Genomic DNA, 24790 nt, shown 5'->3' on the forward strand with positions numbered 1-24790 from the left:
CAGGTATTTTGTATAATATGTGCCCCCAACCCCTGTGATGTTTTCTTATGATTAGACTGGGGTTATGGGCTTTTGGAAACAATAAGAAAGGAATGAAGTTCCCTTCTAATCACATTATATCAGAGGGTACATTTTACCACCAACATTTATCATTGGTGAAGTTAAACTTGCACTTGGTTAAGTTGCTGTATGCTAGGCCTCTTCACTGCATAGTTACTACCTTTCCCTTTCTATACTCTGTTCTTTGGAATTAGGTCACTAAGTTTAGCCCTATTCAAGAAGCGGAGAATTAAGTTCCACCTCCTTGAATGGGATAGTCTGCATATATCATTTGGAATTCTTCTGTAAGGCTGGCTTGTCCCTTTCCTCCATTTATTTATTTAACCAATCATTTATATCAGCATGGACGAATGGATATTTATTTTTTAGGCTATAATCCAATACTGTCATTATTTTGTTGCTTAAACTGTTCCAGCTTTGGCTACTGACCAGCTGTTTCAGGATAATAATGTCCCAAAGTAACTGATAATTCTGTAGTACATGGTATAGTAAATAGCTTTTTGGACATTTTAACAGGATACCAATTTTTGTACAATGAATCTATCTCCAAGTTATGTATGGAAAAATTATCAACTGAAGACTGAGAAGGTCAAAGTAAGATAACATGAAGTTTAGTTACACTCTTTTTATACTTTAGGAAGAAAAATTATGTGACATTGAAACAATTACATATCAAGAACATGCAATTATTTCCTTGACAGAATACAAAAGTAAAAGAGTAAATAATAAACCAGTCAGAATTGCTACAAAATTTAAAGTTGTAAGAATTTTAGTTGTCTGCGTTTCTTGTTTCCCATTCGTTCCTTAACACTGAGAAATCTAACAATTGCCACTATGGAAAGTGCTCTTAGATCACAAAAGATAATCTGCCACAGCAAACTGTCTTTTAGTCCTTATCTAAATGACCTCTGTATCTGACATTTTTATTGCAAAATCCATTAGGAAACCCAGTGTATTCACCCTAAATATTACCATTCCTTCTCTTGGCTTCAACAATCACCTAACTAAAAGTTTTATCTTAATGTTTGGTTTCTCTTTTGAGCTACAGATCCCTATATCCCACTAAACAGCATGAAACTCAAATCCATTTTCCATCTGGAATCTTCTCCTTTTGCATACTGTCTTTCACTCAATCATACCAACATTCAACCATCTGCCCAAGAAAAGTACTCTGGAAACATTCTAAAATCTTTCCCCCTTTCTCTACCTCTTTTTTTTTTTTTTTTTAACCTATTTCTTTTGAATATTGTCTTCTCTATCATTACCTCAGTTCAGGACCCCATAATATTTTGCTAAGACAATTCCCAAACTGGTCCACCAGATCATCTTTCTCTAACCCATCTATCACAGTGCTGTCACTATAACCTTAGCAAATCATTCTTCTGCTTCAAAATCCTTAACTTCCCATTGTCTCCAGGGTAAACTCCAAACCCCTTGGTATCTTATATAAACAAGAGGCTTTATGATCTTTCCCCTGCTTATCTTTCCAACCTCATCTCCTGGGTCCCTTACCAGACTATTTACAGTTACGTAAGTACAGTATCTCCAAAACCCTGAAAAGCTAATTTGTCTATAAGAAATAGTCTTCACCCTTTTATTCTTTGCACACTAAACTCAAAACATCTTCCTGGTTCCTTTTTAAGTGGGTCTCTCTTCTCTGCTCCCCAAAACACACTATATCTCAATTTTAGGAGCTATCAATGATTTTTTGTATACATTTTAATGTATTCCACTGAACTATAAATTTCTTGAGGGCAGAAATTATAGCTTATTCCTTTTGTTTGTATTCCTTGCACCTGGCAAACAACAGACACAAAATAACTGCTGAAGGGATAGCTACCATCGTAACAGCTAAGATTAAAAAGTCAAATACATATAAAGCTTTGTCTAAACAAGTTCTGACTTTCAAATTGATCAAATTAGAAGATATTTCATGATTTAATTTTTTTCTTTAGCTAAAAATCTTTTTCTCAACTGATTTTATGTGGCCAGGTAAACCAATTTTCATGTCTACCACAAAAAGATTCCTATGAGAAAATCAAGACACATTTCTATAAATTTATTAAAACAGTAACTGTGAAGATGAAGAGATGCCAAGATATGATCAATTAGCAGAATTTAGACTTGTGATATAATCAAGAATATACCTGTTATTTGCCTCTGATTCCTGGCACAGAGCTTCAAAAAACTTTGGAATTTCTTAAGTGATAGTAGTGTCTTTGTTACGCCAACGAGGTGACTTCAGGTGGACCTTGAGATGCTTTCAGGTTGGGGGTTGGTTATTAGAAAGATCAACCACATGATTAGAGGGTTGAAACTCTGGGTGAGCCCAATCTACAGAGGGTGGAGGTGGACTGAATTCAATCACACAGTCAATGATTTAATCAATAAGTACCTATATAATAACACCCCCAATAAAAACTCTGGACACAGAGGCCTGGTGAAGCTTCTTGGTTGGTAAACACAATAATGTGCTGGGAGGGTGACACATCCAGATTCCACAAAGAGAGGGCATGGAAGCTCTGTGTCCCCTTCCCCACCCTAGCTATTGCTTTATGCATTTCTTCAACTCCTGATCTGTATCTTCTATAATAAAACTGTAATTTTAATTATAGTGGTTTCAGTAAGTTCTGTGAGCCATTCTATCAAATTATCAAAACTGAGGAGCTGTGGAAGGCCACAAATTTGCAGCAGGCTGGGCAGAAGTGTGGGTGGATTAGGGACTACTGAAACTTGCAGCTGGCATCTTAAGTGGGGCAGTCTTTGAAGAACTCTGCTCTTAACTTGTAGAGTCTTCTCTAACTCCAGGTAGTATCAGAACTGATCAGCCAGTTGGTGACAGAGAATTGGTGTCAGAACAGTGATTTCAGAGAGGTTTTTAATGTTTTTGTATGTTATTTTTTTAAAGGGAAAAAAAAGGTAAGTTCTTATTCATAAAGCAGATATTTTTGCATATGTTAGATTTCCCTGCTATCTCATTCCCTGAGGACCCTGAAATCACATGCATTCATCCTTTCTATCCCAACTCCTATAAATGGCCTCTTGTGTGACTTCAATGTCCTATGTAGGTGATACACTTGATACAGTCAACAACCTAAATTGTCATCTCACCTCACCTTCACCTCAATTTCCCTACCTGTTATAAGCTCCTTCTCACAACTCTCAAGTTAGGGGCCTCAAACTCAAATGCTCCCTGGAGCCAGATAAACTGCTTACATAGCTTAACTGGGCCAGATATAACACACAGGAAACTGTAAGGACTGGGGCAAAGTGAAGAATGCATGTCCTAACTAAAGGCACAAGGGGGGGTGGTGCTTGCCACTATTGAGACCCAACCATTGATGTCATTCAGGAAATATGGATTAGTTGTCAGATGCTCTGATTTCTTTTCAAAGAGAAGCAGAATTCTGCACTTTTATGTGAAATCTCCAGATTTTAAAATTTTAGCGATTAAAAAAAAACTATAGAGATCATCACAAAGGGTCATGTATAACCCAAAGGCTGATGATTTTTAACTACTTTAAATACTGATGTTCCTCAGAGCTGCCCAAGGCTCTCTTCTTTTCTCATTCTATATTCCCTCTAGGGAAATATCACTGTTATGGTGAAAGACAGACCGATAGAGGATTCATAAATACATAGTCTGTTGTTACAGTGTTTCTGTACAGTGAAACAGCTCACATACAATTGATAAAGAGAACAGCAGAATGACATGAGAGGTGTGAGTTCACACATGACTTTTCAGAGTACATTAATATTTGGAAGCTCCAAGTTAGCAGCTAAACAAGACACTAACACAAACTAAATGCAGTAAACCATTGAGCAATGTAGTTCTGTTCAGAATGCCCATCCATCCCACATTCTTCCTCTTGGCTCTAACTGGCCACAGGTTTTCCTACAAGTGCTTATTGTGTGGTTTCCCACAATCTTCAGGCAAAAGAAACAAGTAAGGACAATAAATCAGAACCAGTTATATCTGGCATCACTTCATTTATCTGCAAATGAAATATATTTGTGTTTACAAACAAGCAGCTTCAACTCTTCTTTATATGCCCTTCTATCAAGCTACCTTCTTCCTTTCCTAAAAAGTCTTACATTTATTTCAGTATTTATTTATTTATTAAACAATTTAACATGTATTTTTAACTGCTGCTGGTATTTTCTAGCATTATTGTTTTTCTTGGAGCGCTGGTTACAAAGTTTCATAGGTTTCGAGAATCTGTTCCCAACTCTATCTTCTCCAGAAGCCCTTTTATTTTTAGTGAATAATACTGCCCAGCAGTTTTTCAAAACCTCACAGTGAAATATCCATTTCTCTAGCCCAAACATCTGTATTGAGCTCCAGAACTAGAAATCCAAATGGCTGCTCAACATCTCCACTTGAATCTTCTAAAGGCACCTCAAGGTTTATATATGTGTGTGTATATGTTTGTGTGTGTGTGTGTGTGTGTGTGTATATATATATATATAAAAAAGCAAACTTGTGACCTCACAAAATCATTCCTCCTCCATTCTTCTCTGTATCAGGGCACAGCATCACAAATCTCTATAATGTTTATGCAGAAGTCTGCCACTCTCCTTGCCTAAGTATCATCATCTTATCTAGACTACTGCAATTGTCCATTAATTGGTTTTCCTATAACTATTTCTGTCCTCTACAATTGAATGTTCACACGAGTGAGAATGATCTTTTAAAAATGCAAACCTAAAACCAATACTTCACATTTACTAGAAAATCCAAAAATGTTAACATATGGTCTGGCTTCTTTCTTTCACCACAACTCTCTCACCATTCTCCCTTCTGTATTCCCTCTCCTACCACAGTGAACCTTCCCCACCCTCCCTTTCTAATATCTACGCTTGTTTCCAGTTCAGGATCTTCAAACATGCTCTTCACCCAATTAGCCTGAGAAGCTTGGTGGTTTTTCACCCTTCAAGCTTCAACTTTTTATCATTGGGCCACAACTAATAACTCTATCTAAATAGGTATGCCCTTCTTTTTAATTATCCATCTCAACACTGTTGCATTAATTAATTTGATAGCATTTTTCTCAATTATGCCATTATTTATGTGCTTACCACTCTGAAGTTTGTCTTCCTTCACTAAACTGAAAGTTAATGAGGCCAGATACCATGTCTACTCCCCACTATACAACTGACTAGAAGAATGCTAGATGTTTTGGAATTCCATAAATAATGAGTGAATGAATGAATAAATAAGTAGAATTCTGTTTACTTGGCTAACTACTGATCATCTCTCAGGTAACAGTTTAGGTCACCTTCTCAGAGAAGCCTTGCTGAGTTAGGTCTTCATTTCATGCTCTCATAGAACCCTGTACTTTCCTTTTTAAAATACATATACCACTCATAACAGTTTTTAAACCATTTAAATGTCTAATTCTTTTGTTTATTACCCATCTCTTCTAATTGAGAACAATGAACTGATATGCCTTGTTCCCTATATCACAATGGCCTACAAAGTAGAATGTCTAGCAGGCGGCAGATATTCAACAACTGGTGTTAAGTATTTGTCAAACATTTGTTGAATGAACCAAATTAAGTCTAGGATTTTTTTCCTCTTTATTACATTGTTAAAAAACTAAAGAATGCTTAGCTTCTCCATCAACACAGCTTTTATTTTTCAGAAATCCATAAATAATTGAAATCAAGAGCAAAAACTCTTTTCTTTGAGAGGTTTATCATTTCCTCTAACACACAAGTTTTTAATCTTTTGGAGGAATAATAATATCCATTAACATTTGTGTCCTTACTATGTACAATCATTTCAATAAGCACTATATAATTTCATTTACTGCTTGTAACTCCACTAGTCCCATTTTACAGGAAGGGATATTGAGGCTTAGAGAGTTTACTTGGAGAATCTGATGAAATGTATGAATTTTCTCCTGAAAAATACACACAAAAATATATACACATAATTTTATTTACAACATCAGAGATTTTATGGACTTCCTAGTGTTAATTTACAAACCCTTAGTGTTGAGATCTCTGATAAAGAACTCCCGACTTAGAAATATCTTCTACATAAATAGGCAATGCTTCCTTTTTCTTATTTTCTTTCTTCTTTTCAATTCTTAAAAGACACTTTCTAGACATAATAAATGCATTATCTAGATTTGTTTCATGTCTTTTATTCAACTGAAGCAGCTTTTATGAAGATAACTAAAGGTACTCTGAAAAATGAAGTCCATCTAAATATTCAGTTACATTTTACAAAGTTGATAACTTTGAATGATTAGATTTTTATGAGACATATACAGTTAACATATTCTTCCTGTAAGATAGAAGCACATAAGTTGGATTAGTATATATTAAAAATCTTGCAGCTGTTAACAGATCAATGAGTTATTTCTCAGAAAATAAACTGTGTAAAGACCTTTTTGCATAAGAAAGATAAGTCACTTTTCCTGATTTCCAGAAGTTCAATATTACTTCTTGTTTGTTTTGATACTGTTATCATCATTCAAAATTCAAAATGAATGCAAAGACATGCCTTATCTTACTTCTCACATCTACTGAAAACAAGAATTTGGAACATAACATTTCAAAATACATTTATAAAAAGAAAAGACTCTGTAGAGTAATTAAAAGTTCATGTACACGTTATCAGGCAACTAGTAGGCAAAACATACCATTTCTCTAACACAAACAACAGGCAGCAAAATAACCCTCTTACCTGTCAAGGTTTGTACTGCCCTTTCGCTGGAAGGTAGCAGCTCCTTTCTGTGAGGCCGATTTAGCGAAGTGTCCTGTGCAGAAAACAGTCCAGGGCTGTCAGTTAATTTCTTCCGACCACTGGAGTTGGGGTTTGAAACTCTGCAGCTCCCTATTGCACTTGTGAAAAGGTTTGTATGTTCATCACTGCTGGCCGGATCAGAGTTTGGAGTGAATCCTCCAAGGGATAAACTTGGAGAACTATCTGAACAGTCAATCTGTAAAGGTGTCTGCAACCCCAAGGCCAACGAACTAGATTCTGAAGGCTCTCGGTGGACCCACTGTTCTTCTCTGTTTATTAAGCTTTTTGAAGGAGAGAGATGAGGGCAGGATATATGACACCGGTGCTTTTCCTTATGTTTATATCGCTCTCCAACAGTATCCTTTCCAAATCGATAGCGCTTCAAAGATTCCAGGACAGATCTGGAAGAGCCAGTATCCATGGAAACCTGTGGTTGCTCAGAAGAACGGTGTTCTCTGTGTTTGTGACGGTGCCTGTGTTTGTGCTCAACCATCCAACCATAGGCCATCTCCGGAGGGACGCTAGGGTAAGTACTCATGGAAAGGAGAGGAGTCCTGCTGGTTGTGAGGAAGGCCTCCTGTCGAAGTAGCTTATGCTTCTTCTTATGGTACTTGGTGGGATTGAGAAGTAAATGACCAGCATGCATATAGGAAGGAGGTGGAAGTGGAGTGGTGAAAGAAGGAGATGGAGGAGGTGGATAAAGAGTGGGGGGATACCTTCCATAGTAACCTAATCCTATGGGAGCAGCTGTAAGAGGTGAGGGAGAGTAAGGCATGCCATAAGAAGGATAGAATCCAGTACTAGAAAGAGGAAAACTAAGGCTGTGCATAAAAGGCATTTCAGCCATTGCCTCCCTCATCTTAGGGGGTCTCCCTCTTTTCTTTTTTAAGTCAGGTTTTCGAATGTAGTGCAAAGGGTCTAAGGGGAAAGAAGGATGTGTATAGAAACTATTAAAGTTGATTCGAAAAATAGTTGGCAGAAGGTCTCGGGGGATAAAATGATGACTTCGATGAGTGATTCGAATTTCACTGAGACGACTTATTAATTCCTCCAGATCTGCAATAAAGTCTGGATCCTGTCTATTTCGGAGTTGGGGATATTTCTTTTTCCGTTTTCGTTTTTGCCTTTTCATCTTGTCATAGCTGAGGTAATCATGATTCCTGCGCTTACATTTATGTTTATGTTTTTCTTTAAGACTGCTTAGGACTGTAGAGGTTTCAGGGGGAATGAGAGAAACATGCTCAAAAGAATGCCTCCTCTTTTTTTGCCCACAAAATTTCTCTGCCCTGTCTGATGTGCTGTTATTATCTGTTCCAATTCCACTATCACTGGGAATGGTCTCATCACTGTGAGACTCACTAATAGGAGAAGGCGTAGCTTCTTTCAGAGAAGTGAGTTCACTCAAGTGCGAAGGAGAATTTGGCAACAAAGTAGGAGGAGATAATCGCCTCCTCCCCTTTGAGGCCTTCTTCATTGCAAGAGTCTGAATCATACTGCCCTGCCTGGAGTGTAAATGCAAATATGGCACTGCACTGGGTTCAACAAAGCCTGCATCACTACTTACAGGGCTCTGACCTCCACTAGTCCCAGAAGACTGAGAGCAAATAGGTGATGGAAGAATCTCAGAACTACTAGCAGATGAAGGCAGTAAAGGGGGAAGGATCTGTCCTAATGCTGACCCAGCTGCCTGCTGAGCTGTTTGTTCAAGAACAGCAAGGCTGGTAGGGCTACCAGAAAGAATGCCATTTAAGACAGTTTTTGGTTTTCGACCCCTCCTCTTTCCTATGTAAATGGTTCCTTTCTTGCTGACATTTATCTGTTGGCCCAGTTTAGAGCCAAATGTGGCGGCAAGACTTGACACTGTATTATGAAGTTTGGATTGCACTTTCCCTTTATTACTTGATTCTACAGAGCTTGAAAGAATCTGATTCAACAGTTTCTTTCTCTTTAAAGTCTTCATTTTATTTATCTTGCGGATAATTGTTTTCATTAATTGTCCATTGTTTCTCTTGGTAATTTTTTTATCTGGTTCCATCTCAAGGTCACTCATACTACAGACAGTTGGCCTATGACTGTCATCTAGATCATCTGGATCCTGAAGTTGATCCTCACTCTCAAAGAAATCACTGCTACTTCTATGGTTGTCACTTTCAGACTCTAGCTTGCTTGGACTTTCAGTGGCAACAAATGGAGCCACTGATAGTACAGGTGGCTTCATCTTGACTGGTGATCTCATCTGTCTCTTGGGTCTGCCTCTCTTTTTTGGAAAAGGAGACACAGACAGACCTTGTTTGAAGGAAGGAATTTCAATTTCTGGCTGTAAAATTGGGGGTTCTTGTTCTTCCTTAGACTGCAAAGAAAAAACTTTAGAGGCAGGGATTTTTAAAGTCCTTTTAGGTGGACCTTCCAGTTGAGGCATCTCCTTAGATTTAGGTCTTCCTCTTTTGGGCTTATAAATATCAGACAAAAGGTCACTAGAGACACACATACTGGAGGATAGTTTGTGAGTAGCAAAAGACTTATGAGATGGTTTCTCACTATCAGTTAAGAGAGCAAGAGATGGAGTTGTGGATTTGCTCAACTTTGGCAATCGGCGTTTAAGGAAGTCATGATCTACAAATGAAGATGGTCCAATGTTTTTCATAAACTTGGCTGGCTCAGAATTACTATTTGATAGTGAGCTACACGAAACATTTTTAAAAAGCTCTGACCTCTCTAATTCTAGCCCTTTTGGAGACCGGCATGTGCTTCTTGCCACCACTTTAGTCCATCGAGGTTTTCTTCCTTTCCTTTTTTTTAATGGTTTGGACTGCAAAGTAGTACTCAGGCTTTCAGCAACTTGGCAGTGTTTATCGGATGCAGTTACTGCACCAAGTTTCAGAAAGGGCTTGTTACTAAATAAACTAGTGAAGTTAACAACTGAAGGGGTAATTGTATGAATACTGGATTCAGAAGTCAAACTTGGCTTTTTTCCCAAGGAAGAGCTTATTCTTGGAATATCTGTATGTGTAGTTTTGGAATCATTTAGCTCTTTATCAATCCCTTTACATTCAATATTCATGCTATGACCAACGGATCTATGACCAATGTTCAAGTGGGTACTTTCAGAAGTAAACTGGTTCTTTCCAACAGATTCAGAAATTTCTTCCATTAGTTCTGTGGTAGGACTTAAAAGTAACGGATTAGGAGCCATCTGTGAAGAAGTTTCAGGGGGACTTCTGGCTAAAGGATTAACAGATACAGTAGGTGATGGGGAAGGGAGATTGCTTTCTCCTACTGCACTAAAAGGGGATTTTGCTGTAGATGCATCAGAAGCACCTCCCATTTGAAAGTCCGGAGAAGTGCAATATACGGGAGGTTGCTTTTCATGCTTTGAGGTTTCATAAGACCCCCTTTCACTGGATGAGAAACTGTCTTGCTGAATGCATGTTCCTTCATTAAACATTTCTTTCTCCAAATTAATGATTTCTTTTCGAACTGAGAACTTTTCCAATACGCTTTCTTTACTCTGCCGTATAACATTCTTCTCAAAAGTTTTGCTGGTGGCACTGTCTTTCACGGATTCACAAAGTTCCTGACTTTCATGACTACTGATGTTTGTACTACAAGAAGCCTTAAGTGGTTCCTGAGTGGGAAGCAGTGCTTCCGCTTTAAGGTTTATGGCATCTTTACTGACCAGTCCTGCCATAGGACAACTCACTAGTTTCTTTCCAATGTCCTTATTAACTAATCCCATTGTTGAATTTGCTACAATCTTCTTTGCACAGTCCTTGGCCACTAGGCCAACAGTAGAACCCAATTTCTTTCCCAAGTCTTTATTAACTAGTCCAACCACAGTGCCAAGTCCTAGCTTCTTTCCAGACTCCTTACTCACTAATCCTGGAACAATACCAATTCCTAGCTTCTTTCCTGAATCCTTGCTCAGCAGTCCTACTGTAGTGATAGTCCCTGGCTTCTTGCCTAAGTCTTTATTAATGAATACCGCTGTAGTGCCAGTTCCTAGTTTTTTCACAGAGTCCTTATTGACCAATCCTACTGTTGCATTAAACACTGGCTTCTTCCCAGGATCTTTAGTTACCAATCCAACTGCTGTGCTGATAGCTGGTTTTTTAATTAAGTCCTTATGTATTATTCCAGCTACAGAGCCAACGCCTGCTTTCCTGATCAAATCCTTGCTAACCAATCCTGTAGTAGTGCCAGTTCCTAACTTCTTCGGTTTTGCCTTGGAAGACTTGGAGGGAGGACAAGTTGCAATGAGCTGTGCCAACTTTTCTGTTACACTTGTTCCTGCATTAAGTAATGCTCTGTCCTTTAAATCAGGATCCCGGCTACTAACAAGAGTAGATGATGCTGCATTAATGTAATCTGTCATTTCTGAGTGTACTGGAGAAAGCTTCTTAGACAAAGGATTGTTTTCTCCCTGTGAATGAAGATGGATGCTTTCTTCAGACTGGCATTCAATGGCTGCAACATCACCTGATTTCTTGTACAACTTTGAAGGGTCCTAAAATTTGAACAAGAAAAGGGTTTCAGAGACAGTAAACTTTATACCATTTCAGTTTAGCATTATACTTGAACAAATTAAATGACCACATATGAGATATAAAAGAGGCAACAGTGTTGTTTTTTTTTTAAAAAACTAATTAATATTATACTAATGCCACACTATGTTAGTTCCTCTGATGCAATATCAGAGGCTCTCAAGATGTTACCTTTGTTGACTTTCAAACATATGAACCTATGTAATAGTGGGTTTTGAGAAATATTCCTATGATATTTTTTTACATTGGCTTAAAAGGCAAATTAATACTCTACTTTCAGCTTACTTTAGATGGACTAATACATATTAGCATATGAATGCAGTGTTTTTCAAAAGATAATTATTGTTAGCTATAATATTCCATGGTCCTCCTGAAAATAGTGGCACCTTGCCTACCTCCTTCATTGATTTCAATGACTTCAAACCAGTACAGGCCAGCCTCTGACCTACTTTCACTCCTTTAACTCATTCTTAATTATAATCTTGATTGAGCAGTCAAGTTCTCTCTTCACGTGAGAAGAACAGAAAAGACAATAAAATACATTCATATTTTCTTTAGAATGTGTTTTTATATAAAATCTTAAGAGGTGGAAGTAACTTTTAAGTCATAATATAAATTGCTATCTAATGCATTAATCCTCATTATATACTTTACAAATGAATTTATCATTTCACACAATCGTCTTTTATTTTCAGATAATAATTAAAAAGGTTTTGTTTTGTTTTGGGGGGAGGTAATTAGGTTTTATTTGTTAGTTTTTTTTAATGGAGGTACAGGGGATTGAACCTAGGACCTCATAGATGCTCAGCGCTCACTCTATCACTGAGCTTCAGCCTCCCCCTCTAAAGAGTTTTTTGCCTTCATGTTCCACCAAAGATTCTTTTTTAATTAAGGTATAATTGACATATAGAGTTTTCCTTTACTATAAAATACAAATGAAAGACTTGAACAAATGTAAAGACATACTTGTTTGTGGACAGGAAGACATAAAGATGAAAACTTTCCCTAAGCAAGTTTAATGGGATCACAATAAAAATACCAACAAGATTTCTTTCAGGAATAAATAAAGTTATAACACTCATTGGAAATAACAGATAGGCAAGAATAACTAGCAAAATCTAAAAAGAAGCAAGGGGATAACTGTACCAAATATTAAGTCATTTTTTTAAAGCCTCTATCACTAAAACAGTTTAGCACATGAAAAGACAAAAGATCCAATGGGCCAGAATAGAAAACTCAAAAACAAATTTGAGCATATATGGAAATGTACTGTACATGAAATGGTATATCTATGGAATAGAAATTGAAAATAACTAGAAAAATATCACATGCATTTACTCCTCTGACCACTTTTAGGATATCTAACCCAAGACATACTGGCAAAAATCGAACATCTGCAAAAAGCTATAAAACATTCCACTATTTTAATGGTAAAACCCTAAAATATAGTCTAAATGATTATCTATAGGGGGCTGACTGAATAAACAAAAGTATATCTGTGCAATGGAGTGCTATGAAGCAGAGGAAAAAAAGAGGTATCAACACACTGCTTTGGAATGATCTTTAAGATGTACTGTTAAGTAAAAAAAGCAAGATAGTGGGTATAACATGCAACCATAGGAACATGAGAATAAAGGAATATGAATATATATACATTTTTGGTTATAGTAAAGTAGAAGAATAAGCCAAAGATTAATGAAAATAGTGACTTATGAGGGAGGAAACAGGTCTAGAAGTTAGATCTCCATGCACTTGCTTTATGGTTCTGACTTTGCAATTAAGTGTTTTACATATTTAAGAAACAAAATTATAAAGAAAAATACCGCAAATCTCTAAATACTAAAAACAATGGATTCAAATATATCTAGTTATCAAACTAATTACACAACTATATGGAAAATAATTATTTTGAATTACTTTGAAACACAGTATTTAGACTATATGTTGTAAAAACAAAGACTGACGATAAAGAAATCTTAAATTGCATCCAATGAATATATTAATGGCAGCAGTGGTATAGTTATTTTGAATCTAGATAGATAAATGACTGACAGATGTATAGATCAAATAAATTACTATATGAATAATAATTAGGAACCAGTATTTTGGGAGAAAAAAAGAGATATAATATAAAATCAAAGAAGTCAAGTAAATCTCTGTAATTTTAAGTTGGAATTAGAAATACCTGAAGTTTTTAAAAGACACGTATTTTTCCTCTACCTCTATCAACAATATTTCTAAAAACAATGGAAACCCAGTAGCAATAAACACCTCTAATAACCATAAAGACTGAGGTCTCTAAATATCATTTCCCATTAAAATGGACCAAGACTCCTTGTTGAATAGACTATTTCCAAGAAGTAGAAAATGTACAAATTATCCTGGTGATGGGTACACATCTCCAGCCTCTGCACTTTGCACCAGTCACTTAACTTTTTTATTTGAAATTTACCATAATGAAATGTGTTTATTTTAAAAAAATTCTTCCTAAGAGTGAAGTAAAATCTCTTTTTCACAATTTTCATTTACTGGTCTGAGTCTCACTTTCTCAAATTACATACATTAAAGACTAATCCACTTCTTTCCAACAGCTTTTCATACATTTGAAATCAACCAGCATATTCAACTTTCTGCCCCAAGCAGTTTCACTTCTTTCTGGTCATTTCCTGATGGGCATGTTTCAGTTTGACAACATTCCTCTTTCACTAAAGCACAACACAACCACTATCTGATCAATTCAGAATTAAGGGAACTACCTCTTCTTTTGGATGGGACCCTTACAACTTTGCTAAGAGTAAACCGGCTTTTTTGGGTCTCATGTACAACTGACATATAAAGTTTGCAATTAAAGAAATCTTTACATTTTCTTTCCACCTTATTAAAGAAATAATTTTAATTATTCTGTAATATCCCATTCTGTAATTTTACAGTTACTTTTTAAAGCTCAAAAATTAAAAGGCTTTATTAAGTATTTTAAAATATATTTACATATGAAAATTGTGACACTTCCAATTTTTAAAACTTACCTTAAAAAATCTGTCTGAACAAATTATGACTATGTGCAATAGCATGCCATGGATAATGCTCACAAACAGTACTGGGTGAAAGGATCCATCATAAAAGTGTGTACTATATAACTCCATTTATATTAAGTCAGCAAATAGGCACAACTAATTATGATATTAAAAGGCAGGAAAATGGTTACCCCTAGTGTGGAGTAGTAACAACAAAGAGCATAAGATTTTGATGGGTGCTGGTAATGTTCTACTTCTTAAACTTAAAGCTGGTTACATGGGATGGCTTGAGTTTGTGAAAATTCATTGTGTTGCTACACTTATATTTATGTTATACTTAAATAAAAAGTTATTTTAAAAATTCTGTCTAAAAGAAAAATAGAAACATCCAGTTTCCTTAACCTGTTAAAGGACTATACTCAAATCTGACTTTTCATCTTTATCAGAAATATCTCACAGTAAAAGAACTATGGGAAGGGAACCCCCCCCCCCCAATGCAGATAATTTGGTTTTCGTTTCAAAGATATTTTTCTTCCAAATTATGGCACTGGATAAACTGAATGAATGAGATATTAACAAGTAGATGAAAACTATATTTGGTACTGGTGATATTGTTCTCTTACATTTCTAAGCACCCCTTAAAATGACAGCTAGCAGTAAGAGGCATCATTTTTAAGAGAGTGTATCATGTTAGCCAATTAAAAAGATATTGTATCAAATGATCAGTAGGCACATGAAAAAATGCTCAATATCACTAATTATCAGAGAAATGCAAATCAAAACTACAATGAGGTATCACCTCGCACCAGTCAGAATGGCCATCATTCAAAAGTCCACAAATGACAAATGCTGGAGAGGCTGTGGAGAAAAGGGAACCCTCCAACACTGCTGGTGGGAATGCAGTTTGGTGCAGCCACTGTGGAAAACAGTATGGAGATTCCTCAAAAGACTAGGAATAGACTTACCATATGACCCAGGAATCCCGCTCCTGGCCATATATCCAGAAGGAACCCTACTTCAAAAGGACACCTGCACCCCAATGTTAATAGCAGTGCTATTTACAATAGCCAAGGCATGGAAACAGCCTAAATGTCCATCAACAGATGACTGGATAAAGAAGATGTGGTATATTTATATAATGGAATACTATTCAGCCATAAAACCCGACAACATAATGCCATTTGCAGCAACATGGATGCTCCTGGAGAATGTCATTCTAAGCATAGTAAGCCAGAAAGAGAAAGAAAAATACCATATGAGATCGCTCATATGTGGAATCTAAAATAAAACAAACAAACAAAACATAAATACAAAACAAAAACAGACTCATAGACATATAATACAAACTTGTGGTTGCCAAGGGGATGGGGGTGGGAAAGGACAGACTGGGATTTCAAAACGTAGAATCAAAAAACAAGATTATACTGTATAGCACAAGGAAATATATACAAGATCTTGTGGTAGCTCACAGTGAAAAAACATGTGACAATGAATATACGTATGTTCATGTATAACTGAAAAATTGTGCTCTACACTGGAATTTGACACAACATTGTAAAATGACTGTAACTCAATAAAAAAATGTTTAAATAAATCAAAAGAAAAAAATATTGTATCAAAACATCTTTTTAGGCATATCATTTTTTTCAACATGAAAGCAAATATAAAAGTATGCTCATTAAAAAAGGAAATATAAATACTATCATCCACAGATAAACATTTTTACATTTCAGAAACTTCATCATATACACATGTACATTCTTTTACAAAAGTGCTTGCTGTTTCACAGCCCACTTAAACAATACCTTACAAAGAAGACACTTTTCTATACAAATAAATCAAGAGTTATCCTATCAATTCATTGGTTTCGTAATAGTTCAAAATTCATAAAATCAACCTCCTACGGGCTGCTTCATAAATAGTTTCTGGCTATTTCTTATTTTAAGTAATATAATGATGAACATATCATTATTTAAATCTTTGCCTACTTGTCCAATTATTTCCCTCAGATCAACTCTAAAAGTGCAACTGCTTGGTTAAAAGGTATATACAATAGTTACACATATAGGGCAGCTCTTCACCAAGAAAGATTTTTATTTTTCAAATGGGAAAAAAAATTACTATAAAAATTCAGAGTGTATAAATACTACATTTTTATAACCTAAGATAATACCTTGTGATACTCTACATTGTTAGGCAATGAGATTTTTATGGCAAAAATCATATACTACTAGAGGAAGTTTAATTCCTTCAGAGAACATTATAATAAAAAATAACAGTAATAACAATATGGAAATTACTATGTAACGTGAACTACTATCAGCAAAGAGTTCTTGCAACTGAATATAACTTAAGGAACAAATATAAGATGCCAATCTGTCCCAGATTATCAATAGCATAGGGAAAAAAGTCTTTAGATTCTTCTTTATACCTAGTTTATTCCTAAAGAGAAAAAAAAAATCACTCCCACAGCACATATCTAAGTTAATCTATAGTCTTTCTCTCAGGATTCCTCCCCACAAATCCCTATCTAATTGGGAAGGAGGTGCAATTTAGAACAATGTACCAGTGGTTTTGACTCACAAAGTGACGTCAAGATGAGAAAAAAACTTTTCTTTCATCATGTATTCAAACTTTTCTCAGTATTAAGTTTCATAAAAGCTCTGGGTTTTATCTCATCATATAGAGCCTTTAATTCTGATGTTTCCCCCAAACTCTTCATTCATTTCTATGCAGCTGTATCTCAGAATTTATTAGCAATGTGCACTTATGGAGCAGTCTGTATGTATATGAAGATCTCTGGAATGATTTACAGTCATTAAAATGAAATAAAAGATATGAACAGACAACCATAAAAAGCAGCATGTGAATTAGTGAGTCAAGGTGATGATATTTAGGCTTAATTCTCTGGGACTAAGAAGTTATGCCTTCTATCAATTTGTTTCAATAATGACTTTTCCCATTAGCAAGATCAACAATGAAATGAGAAACATTCAATTCACCATACCTCATTATGTACACCATTAAAACAAACCACAGTACAGACTCAAAACACATATCCTTAACATGCTACACTTTAAAAGGAAGTGAACTGCTCAGCTAAATGCAGCACTGATTAGAAAAGTTTCTACTATGAAATGAAAGCAAGAATTGAGGATGAACCTGATGAAACTAATTATGGTAGCTTTAATCTTCCTGTTACATTTATAGCAGAGGCTGAACAATGCAAGAGAAGGGATCTGCTTTCCCCCTCCATTTATGGGAGCATATGCTTCTACAATGGATGATACTCTGGGAAAAGAGTGGCACCTTCCTTGTTTTGTCTCCAAGGCTTAGGACAGACTGTGGCTGTCCCCTTAGCGATCTGTTTTGGGTATGTTAAACAGAGAAAAGAAAGCTTACTGAAATGTGAGGATCCAGGAGAATTTGCATAATAGCCTCTGCCATGGAGAAGCCAGGCTCTCTGCCAACTGTTCTCTTTTTCTCTACTACAAAATAATTCTAGCTCAAGCAGCTTTCAAAGCAAACAACTAATATGAAGGTAAGACAACAGAACTCCATTCAAAGCAGGACCGGAGATACCTACATACCATCAGGTCTTCCTGCTTGAATAACCTTTGACAACAAGAACATGGAATGGAAAGGTAACGGCAGGATAATGTGGACTTATACTCTGGACCTTCTCATAAGCTGGTAGAAGAAAGACTACACTCATAGATGGCACCTAGCCCACAAGTTACCGGTGAGGAGAATGTGACCATCTTCTATTTAGCAAGTCTTAAATTCTCTGATTAGAGCTATGGAGCCTAAACATAAAAAATGGTAAAAAAAAAAAAAAAAAAAAGGCACTAGGTAAACATACCACATAGTATTAAGAATAAAAACAGTTTCACTTGGGCTCATTTTGAAACTGAGTCTCCCTAAAACTAAATTCCCTTACTGTGTTTATGACTAATCTCTCCAAAATTTTATTCTTTCTTGTCCCGCCCGGTTTCCCTCAGGATTCACAAGTATTTAAAGAAAAGGAGGGACTGAAACCAAGCAGGACTGTGTGGGGCCTTCCTGGGTAAAAAATTGCCTCTGTGCCCCCCATTTCTTGTTTGTTTAAAAAAAAATTTTTAGTCTCCTAGGCCTTCTAGAAGCTCCAAAGAGCAGGCTCAAGCAGTTAATGATTAGGGCAACAGTTACAGGCCTCCTGGTTCCTCTGAAGGGACATAAATAACAATCTGATGCAAATCTTGGAGTTGTTCTGTAGAAACTAAGACTCCTACCTAGATGGAGGATGGTGAGTACAAGCACCTACCAGGCTGGTTGGTACCAGAAGGCTGAGATTCTCAAAACATCACCCTGTCACCTCACTGCCAATCAATGTGAAGAAGGTCCACGACCTGATTGAGGAACTCTATGACCCTCTCCCCTAACGTGGGCATGAGCTGCTCATTCTCTTTGGTTGGTGCCCTGTAAATAAACTCTTACTTTGCTGTAAAAACCCACTGTCAGAGTTTGGCTTTCTACACAGTGCGCGTAAGAGCCCCTGCTTGGTAAAAATCTGGTACCATCTTTTAGTGGACGGGTCACTAAGATGTGTTAAATGCTTTCAAAAGGTGTCTGACAACTAAAATGTTTTATTAAACTAAGAGCCTAATGTGGGGTTGTTTTTAAACGGAGATAGCATAGCTTAGTTCACCACTCTGTGTTGTGATAAAATACTTACAGGAATGTTTTTGTCTGACCTACTATAAGGGTAATCACCAAGGTGGTATCTTACTAGGAAATTCATGAAACAGCCATTGGTAGCAACAGCACTGCTACCAGTAATACTAACTTATTAAAATTAACAAAACTATAGATTATGTTTTTGGTGGTGGTGGTGGTAGTATTTGTTTTATGCTTACAGATATAAGCCCACAGTCCATATCTTATTGAACTGTTTTTAAAGCATATTCTGTGTTGATCGTAAAAACCAAAAACTAAAAAGATCACCCCAATACTCAAAGAGTATTGACTGAAAGACAAATAAATTAATAACTGCAATACAACGTGATTTATGTTAAAAAACAGAAAAATATATGCATGGGAAGCACAGGAGTTAGAGTAACTAACTCTGCCTGGAAGGCTTCAGGGAGTATTTCAAAGAATTGGGTGACATTTGAAGTGAATCTTTCCACTCCCTCATCCTACTTTCTTTCTCTATTGTATACTGAAACTTTTTACTTCTTATTTAGGGATTTAGTAACCTTAAATTTATTTTTCTAATTTTTCATTTTTATTTTAGACAATTTACTTTGAGGCCGAAACAAAAAGAAGAAAAAAATGTCACCAAGTATGTCTAGAATTTCCACTTGTTTGAGAATTTCAGTCATAAGTAACGAACAGGTTAAGAAGAAAAGTTACCAAGCTCCCCTGCCTTTGGCTTGTAATTCTCAGTATCTGCCTGTGATTTCTTCAGCAGTCCTCTTTAGTCACCTACCCGTGAAATCAAGGGCTAGACAAGGAACTACAGGATAATCACAGTCAGCAATTTTGGCAAAAAAAATGAAAAGGTGAGGTTCAGAAGCTGATTACATCTTATTTCATTGTTTTTACTGTGAAAGTTAGTTCCGAGTCCTGTAACTGTTAGGATTATCTTTTTGCTTTCACATATATACTCTGATGTTAGTAATTCTTTGTAGCTTGGCTAAAACCAGCTAAAATATCCTAGAGTATGTATGTCCCATCTGTGAATTTGTGTCAAAATGCATTTGCTCATCTCTAAACTCTGATTTCCTAATACAGTAGCAGAACTTTATTGCAAGCTTGTATACTTGACTTTGAAATGTTTTCCAAAAATGAAGGTAAAATATACATGTATCATGGACTTAGCTGTTTAAAAATAAAAAGTAGAAAAGATCAAATTTAATAGTTCAGAACCTATTTTGTTTAAAGTGTGAGTTCTCATTACAATTTCACTTTAATAATACTTATTTCTGACATCTTTGAGACATTATCTTCTTTTGCTAATCTGTATTCTCTCAATTCAGATAACAGATTTTAGAGAAACTGAAGCCTTAGGAACACCATAAATCCAGCTTGAAGACTCATATTTATATTAATAGGTTTCAAGGAAGCCACAGTTAATATGCAAACTACCACCCCCTTTCCAGGTAGGTATTTACTTAATCATATATACCTCTCTGTTTTTTTTTTAAAACATTTTTTATTGAGTTATGGTCATTTTACAATGTTGTGTCAAATTCCAGTGTAGAGTACAATTTTTCAGTTATACATGAACATACATATATTCATTATCACATTTTTTTCGCTGTGAGCTACCACAAGATCTTGTATATATTTCCCTATGCTATACCGTATAATCTTGTTCATCTATTCTACATATGCCTGTCAATATCTACAAATTTTGAACTCCCAGTCTATCCCTTCCCACCCTCCTCTTGGCAGCTACAAGTTTCTATTCTATGTCTATGAGTCTGTTTCTGTTTTGCATATATACCTCTCTTAATTTCTGACATTAGGCATTTGCTGGTGCAAAGTGATATTTATAATGAAGAAGCAAAGGTTATTAAATAGATCCTGTATGATATCTTCGTATTTTTCCACCTATTAATTAGTGGGGGAGAAGGGGTTATCAGACATATAACAAAAGTTTCCTTTTCTTCTTGGAAGAGAATTCTTAATTGCTAGATTTTGAAGTAGCTGATTTTTTAAAAAAAATACACATATACCTACAGATAATCTTTAAACAGACCAATAACAGCCATGGGTCATGCTAAGCTTTGTCAGCTGTACCCTGAATCTCCAATACACCTCACTTTCCTTCCCTCTTAATAGTTAAATCCTTGCAACTCATCCTTAAACCTGATCTCTAATGCCATCTGCTGTTGTACTTCTGTGTCCTCAAGAAGTTCTATCAATCTGCCCCAATATTATTCCTGCTTGACTTTCACTCCTGTATGAAGACCAAGGTAGTTCACTACTAACAGCTTTGTAAAATAAAATTCAAGTACTATACCTTTGGTAAGATTTAACATTACAGTTACAAATGACAGGGTTCCTACTTATTACAACTACAAGTAATCCTAAATTTCTCAAATAGAAAAACTTTCCAAAAAGAAAATTCAACTATAAAATAAAAGAGGAATATTAATATAAAGTAGGACTACAAAACTTTAAAAACAAAAAAATCCTAAAAACAAATGGGTATGATCATACAATTTTTACTTTAAAATTTTACAGCATTAAAAGTAATATTGTATGATTTTAAAATTAAAACCCACTTTGTAAGTCAGAAAAGAGAAAAAATAAACTTCAACTCAAGATCTGTTACAAAAAAAAGTAGATACAAAAAAAGTAGATAAAAAATGAACCAGTGGTTCCCCTAAATTTTTGAGTGCAATACAAAGAGTTGATTATGTAAGTACCCCACTCGCCCTCTATTCTTTGTATTTGCTTAGTGCTCACCTACACTAAAGGGCTCTCAAAGTCTTGTTTTATACAACTGACAAATGGGAGTCATGCTAAATGCACCTTTGTCCTTTACTATTTACTTTTGCCCCAGAAGCCCTTCCCTTTCTAGTAAATTCTAACAAAAATGTCAACATCTAATTTTAAATATAAGCTCCTCTGTAACGCTTTCCTTGCATACTCTCCTGCTCACCATCTTCTCCCAACAATTTTGTGATTCTATAAACATTCTGTATTTCTATTATGGAAGTTATCACATTATTATGTCATAATTACTTGTTTACTGCAAAGGATAGGCACTCAAATATTTTATGGAGGAATATATACATCAAACAATGCTGTAGTCTAGAGATTATGTTCAAAATTAAGGGATACAAAATTTGATCCTCCTCTGTGAAAAGTACAAAGTAAAATATTAGTCCTATGATCAATTATCTAAAGGGTAACAGACAATTTACAAAACAGAAACAGACTCACAGACATAGAAAACAAAATTGTGGTTACCAGGAGGGAAAGGGGGTGGGAGTGGAGAGATAAATTGGGAGTTTGGGATTTGCAGGTATCAACTCCTAAATATAAAATTATCTGGATAAACAGCAAGCTCCCCCTGTATAGTACAAGGAACTATACTCAATACCTTGTAATAGCCTATAATGAAAAAGAATATGAAAAGGAGTATATATGTATAATTGAACCACTATACTATACATCAGAAGTTGACTAAACATTGCAAACTAACTATATTTCAGTAAAAATAAACAAAGTGCAACAGACATTAGGTGTGTTACTAACACCTAAACAAAAATAATTATTTAAGGTAATTACTAGGCAAATTAACCATATTAAGTAAGAGCTCTACTATTATTATCTGTATATTTTCTTATTAAGGAAACTACATCAATCTATCATTTCTATAATTTAATAAAATCTCAGGCTGACAGGCCTTAGTTAGACTACTTGGATTTTAATAATTCTCCATAAAAATCACTTCCCTGAAATTCAAAATTACATTTCCAAGAGACCGTTTCTTTCTTTTTTTTTTTTTTAACATTTTTTATTGAGTTATAATCATTTTACAATGTTGTGTCAAATTCCAGCATAGAGCACAATTTTTCAGTTATACATGAACATATATATATTCATTGTCACATTTTTTTCTCTGTGAGCTACCACAAGATCTTGTATATATTTCCCTGTGCTGTACAGTATAATCTTGTTTACCTATTCTACATTTTGAAATCCCAGTCTGTCCCTTCCCACCCAAGAGACTTTCTTAAGTAAACTATTAAGTCGGCACAGGTGTTTCTTCTCTCTCTTTTTTTTCTTTTTTTTTTCTTTTTTTGGAAGAGGAGGTAATTAAGTTTATTTATTTATTTATTTTTTTAAATGGAGGTACTGGGGGTGGTGTTTCTTTTCTAAACAGAAAACTACCTTTTGGCAAAGAAATTATAATTACAGCTGTAAATTATGTTTATAATTCATTGTGCTCATTCAGACCACTCAACTAGGGTAAAATGACATCAAATAAACTAGTCAATGACAAAAACTTAGCACCAAATCTCAATGCTATTTGACCTAATTCGTAATCAGTATATAGTGGTACTGAAATATCCCTCTAATCCCTTTCTGCTCACAGAAGTTTCAGTTTTAATCACCTGTTAAGGAAACAGGTATTTTGGTTATTTTTCATTTGCTACAAAAGCACATTTTTTTTTTAAGCTTAGTATCCTAAGTAACTGGATCATGTATAACTAGCTATGCTGCACAATTCCAAAACTGGAATTTTGTTTAAATGCTTGTAAGGAAGGTACAACTGCCCCTTCTCAAGTTAGTGTGTGATAACTCTAAGTAAATATTATGACTTCCACCTCTATTTTCCCTTTCTAAAATACTGCTTTAGAAGAATGACTATATCATTCTGACAACTTATGAAATGACACAGACACTACATGAAGTTGTAAGATAGCCAAAACAAAATTTTTATAGGAAATTTAAAAGAAAATATTTCTTTCCACTAAAACAAAAATGAGACAGGAAAATCTATTATAAAATTAATAATGAACGTATTTCTTATAAAACAATCAGGTGATTTCTACTCTAGCCATATGGCAGGATAAATACCATGAAGATCCTTCTACTATAACAAGTAACTCTATCCAGCATAAGATGTCATGCTTGTTGCACTGCTGGCCTCATAGGAAGTAAGAATAATCTCTAAGGGTACCAAAAGAAATGAAAAAAGAAGGTTGACCTAAGTAGGCACGGTTGCCCAGAGGGTAAATGCATCAATCCACAGCCTAGAGGCAAAGTGGAGACCTGAGGAAAGGTGTTAGTAACACACCAATTCCTGGCTAAGTAAATTCAGAGCTTCTCAAGGAAATTATCCTCTAATTAGGTTCCCAGGTTTAACTACAGATAAGGATGAACAAAATATGAACTTTATAATCAACTGGACAAGTTCTAGAAAAAAACATTTTATTTTTATTCAAATGACATTAAGTTTATAAACTAGGCAAGAATGCAAGGAACACTCTAAAATATGAGTAATGAGGAAGGATTAGCCCTACCAGATATAAATATACTAATTAAAACTATCATGCTGGCACATAAACACAGACCAATGACACAAAGTGGGAAATCAGACCAGATCCAAGCACATATGGAAATTCAGTGTATGGTAAAGATAGTGTCACAAATCTGAGGACTGAAAAAGACTTCTTAGAGGGGAGGGTATAGCTCAGTGGTAGAGTACGTGCTTAGTGTGCACAAGTTCCTGGGTTCAGTCCCCAGTACCTCCATTCAAAAATAAATGGAAACAAATAAACCTAATTACTCCCCCTAACACACACACACACACACACACACACACACACACAAAGACTTTTCAGTACAAGTGCTGCGACAACATCTAGATATTTGGAAAAAGATAAAAATGGATCCACAACTCATGATAAACT

General features: G+C 35.4%; 1 protein-coding gene across 4 annotated transcripts in view; it reads right to left on the reverse strand.

Annotated features, from left to right (window-relative positions):
• Positions 1 to 24790, reverse strand: part of ASH1L (ASH1 like histone lysine methyltransferase) — a 152440-nt gene that overhangs the window by 95923 nt on the left and 31727 nt on the right. For all 4 annotated transcript variants that reach the window (XM_010953932.3, XM_074349531.1, XM_010953931.3 and 1 more), the window contains one exon: positions 6758 to 11321. In XM_010953932.3, the coding sequence (XP_010952234.1) occupies positions 6758 to 11321 (4564 nt within the window). The remainder of the gene's footprint in view (positions 1 to 6757; positions 11322 to 24790) is intronic.

This window comes from Camelus bactrianus, chromosome 21 (assembly GCF_048773025.1).
Source record: "Camelus bactrianus isolate YW-2024 breed Bactrian camel chromosome 21, ASM4877302v1, whole genome shotgun sequence".
Lineage (NCBI taxonomy): Eukaryota > Metazoa > Chordata > Mammalia > Artiodactyla > Camelidae > Camelus > Camelus bactrianus.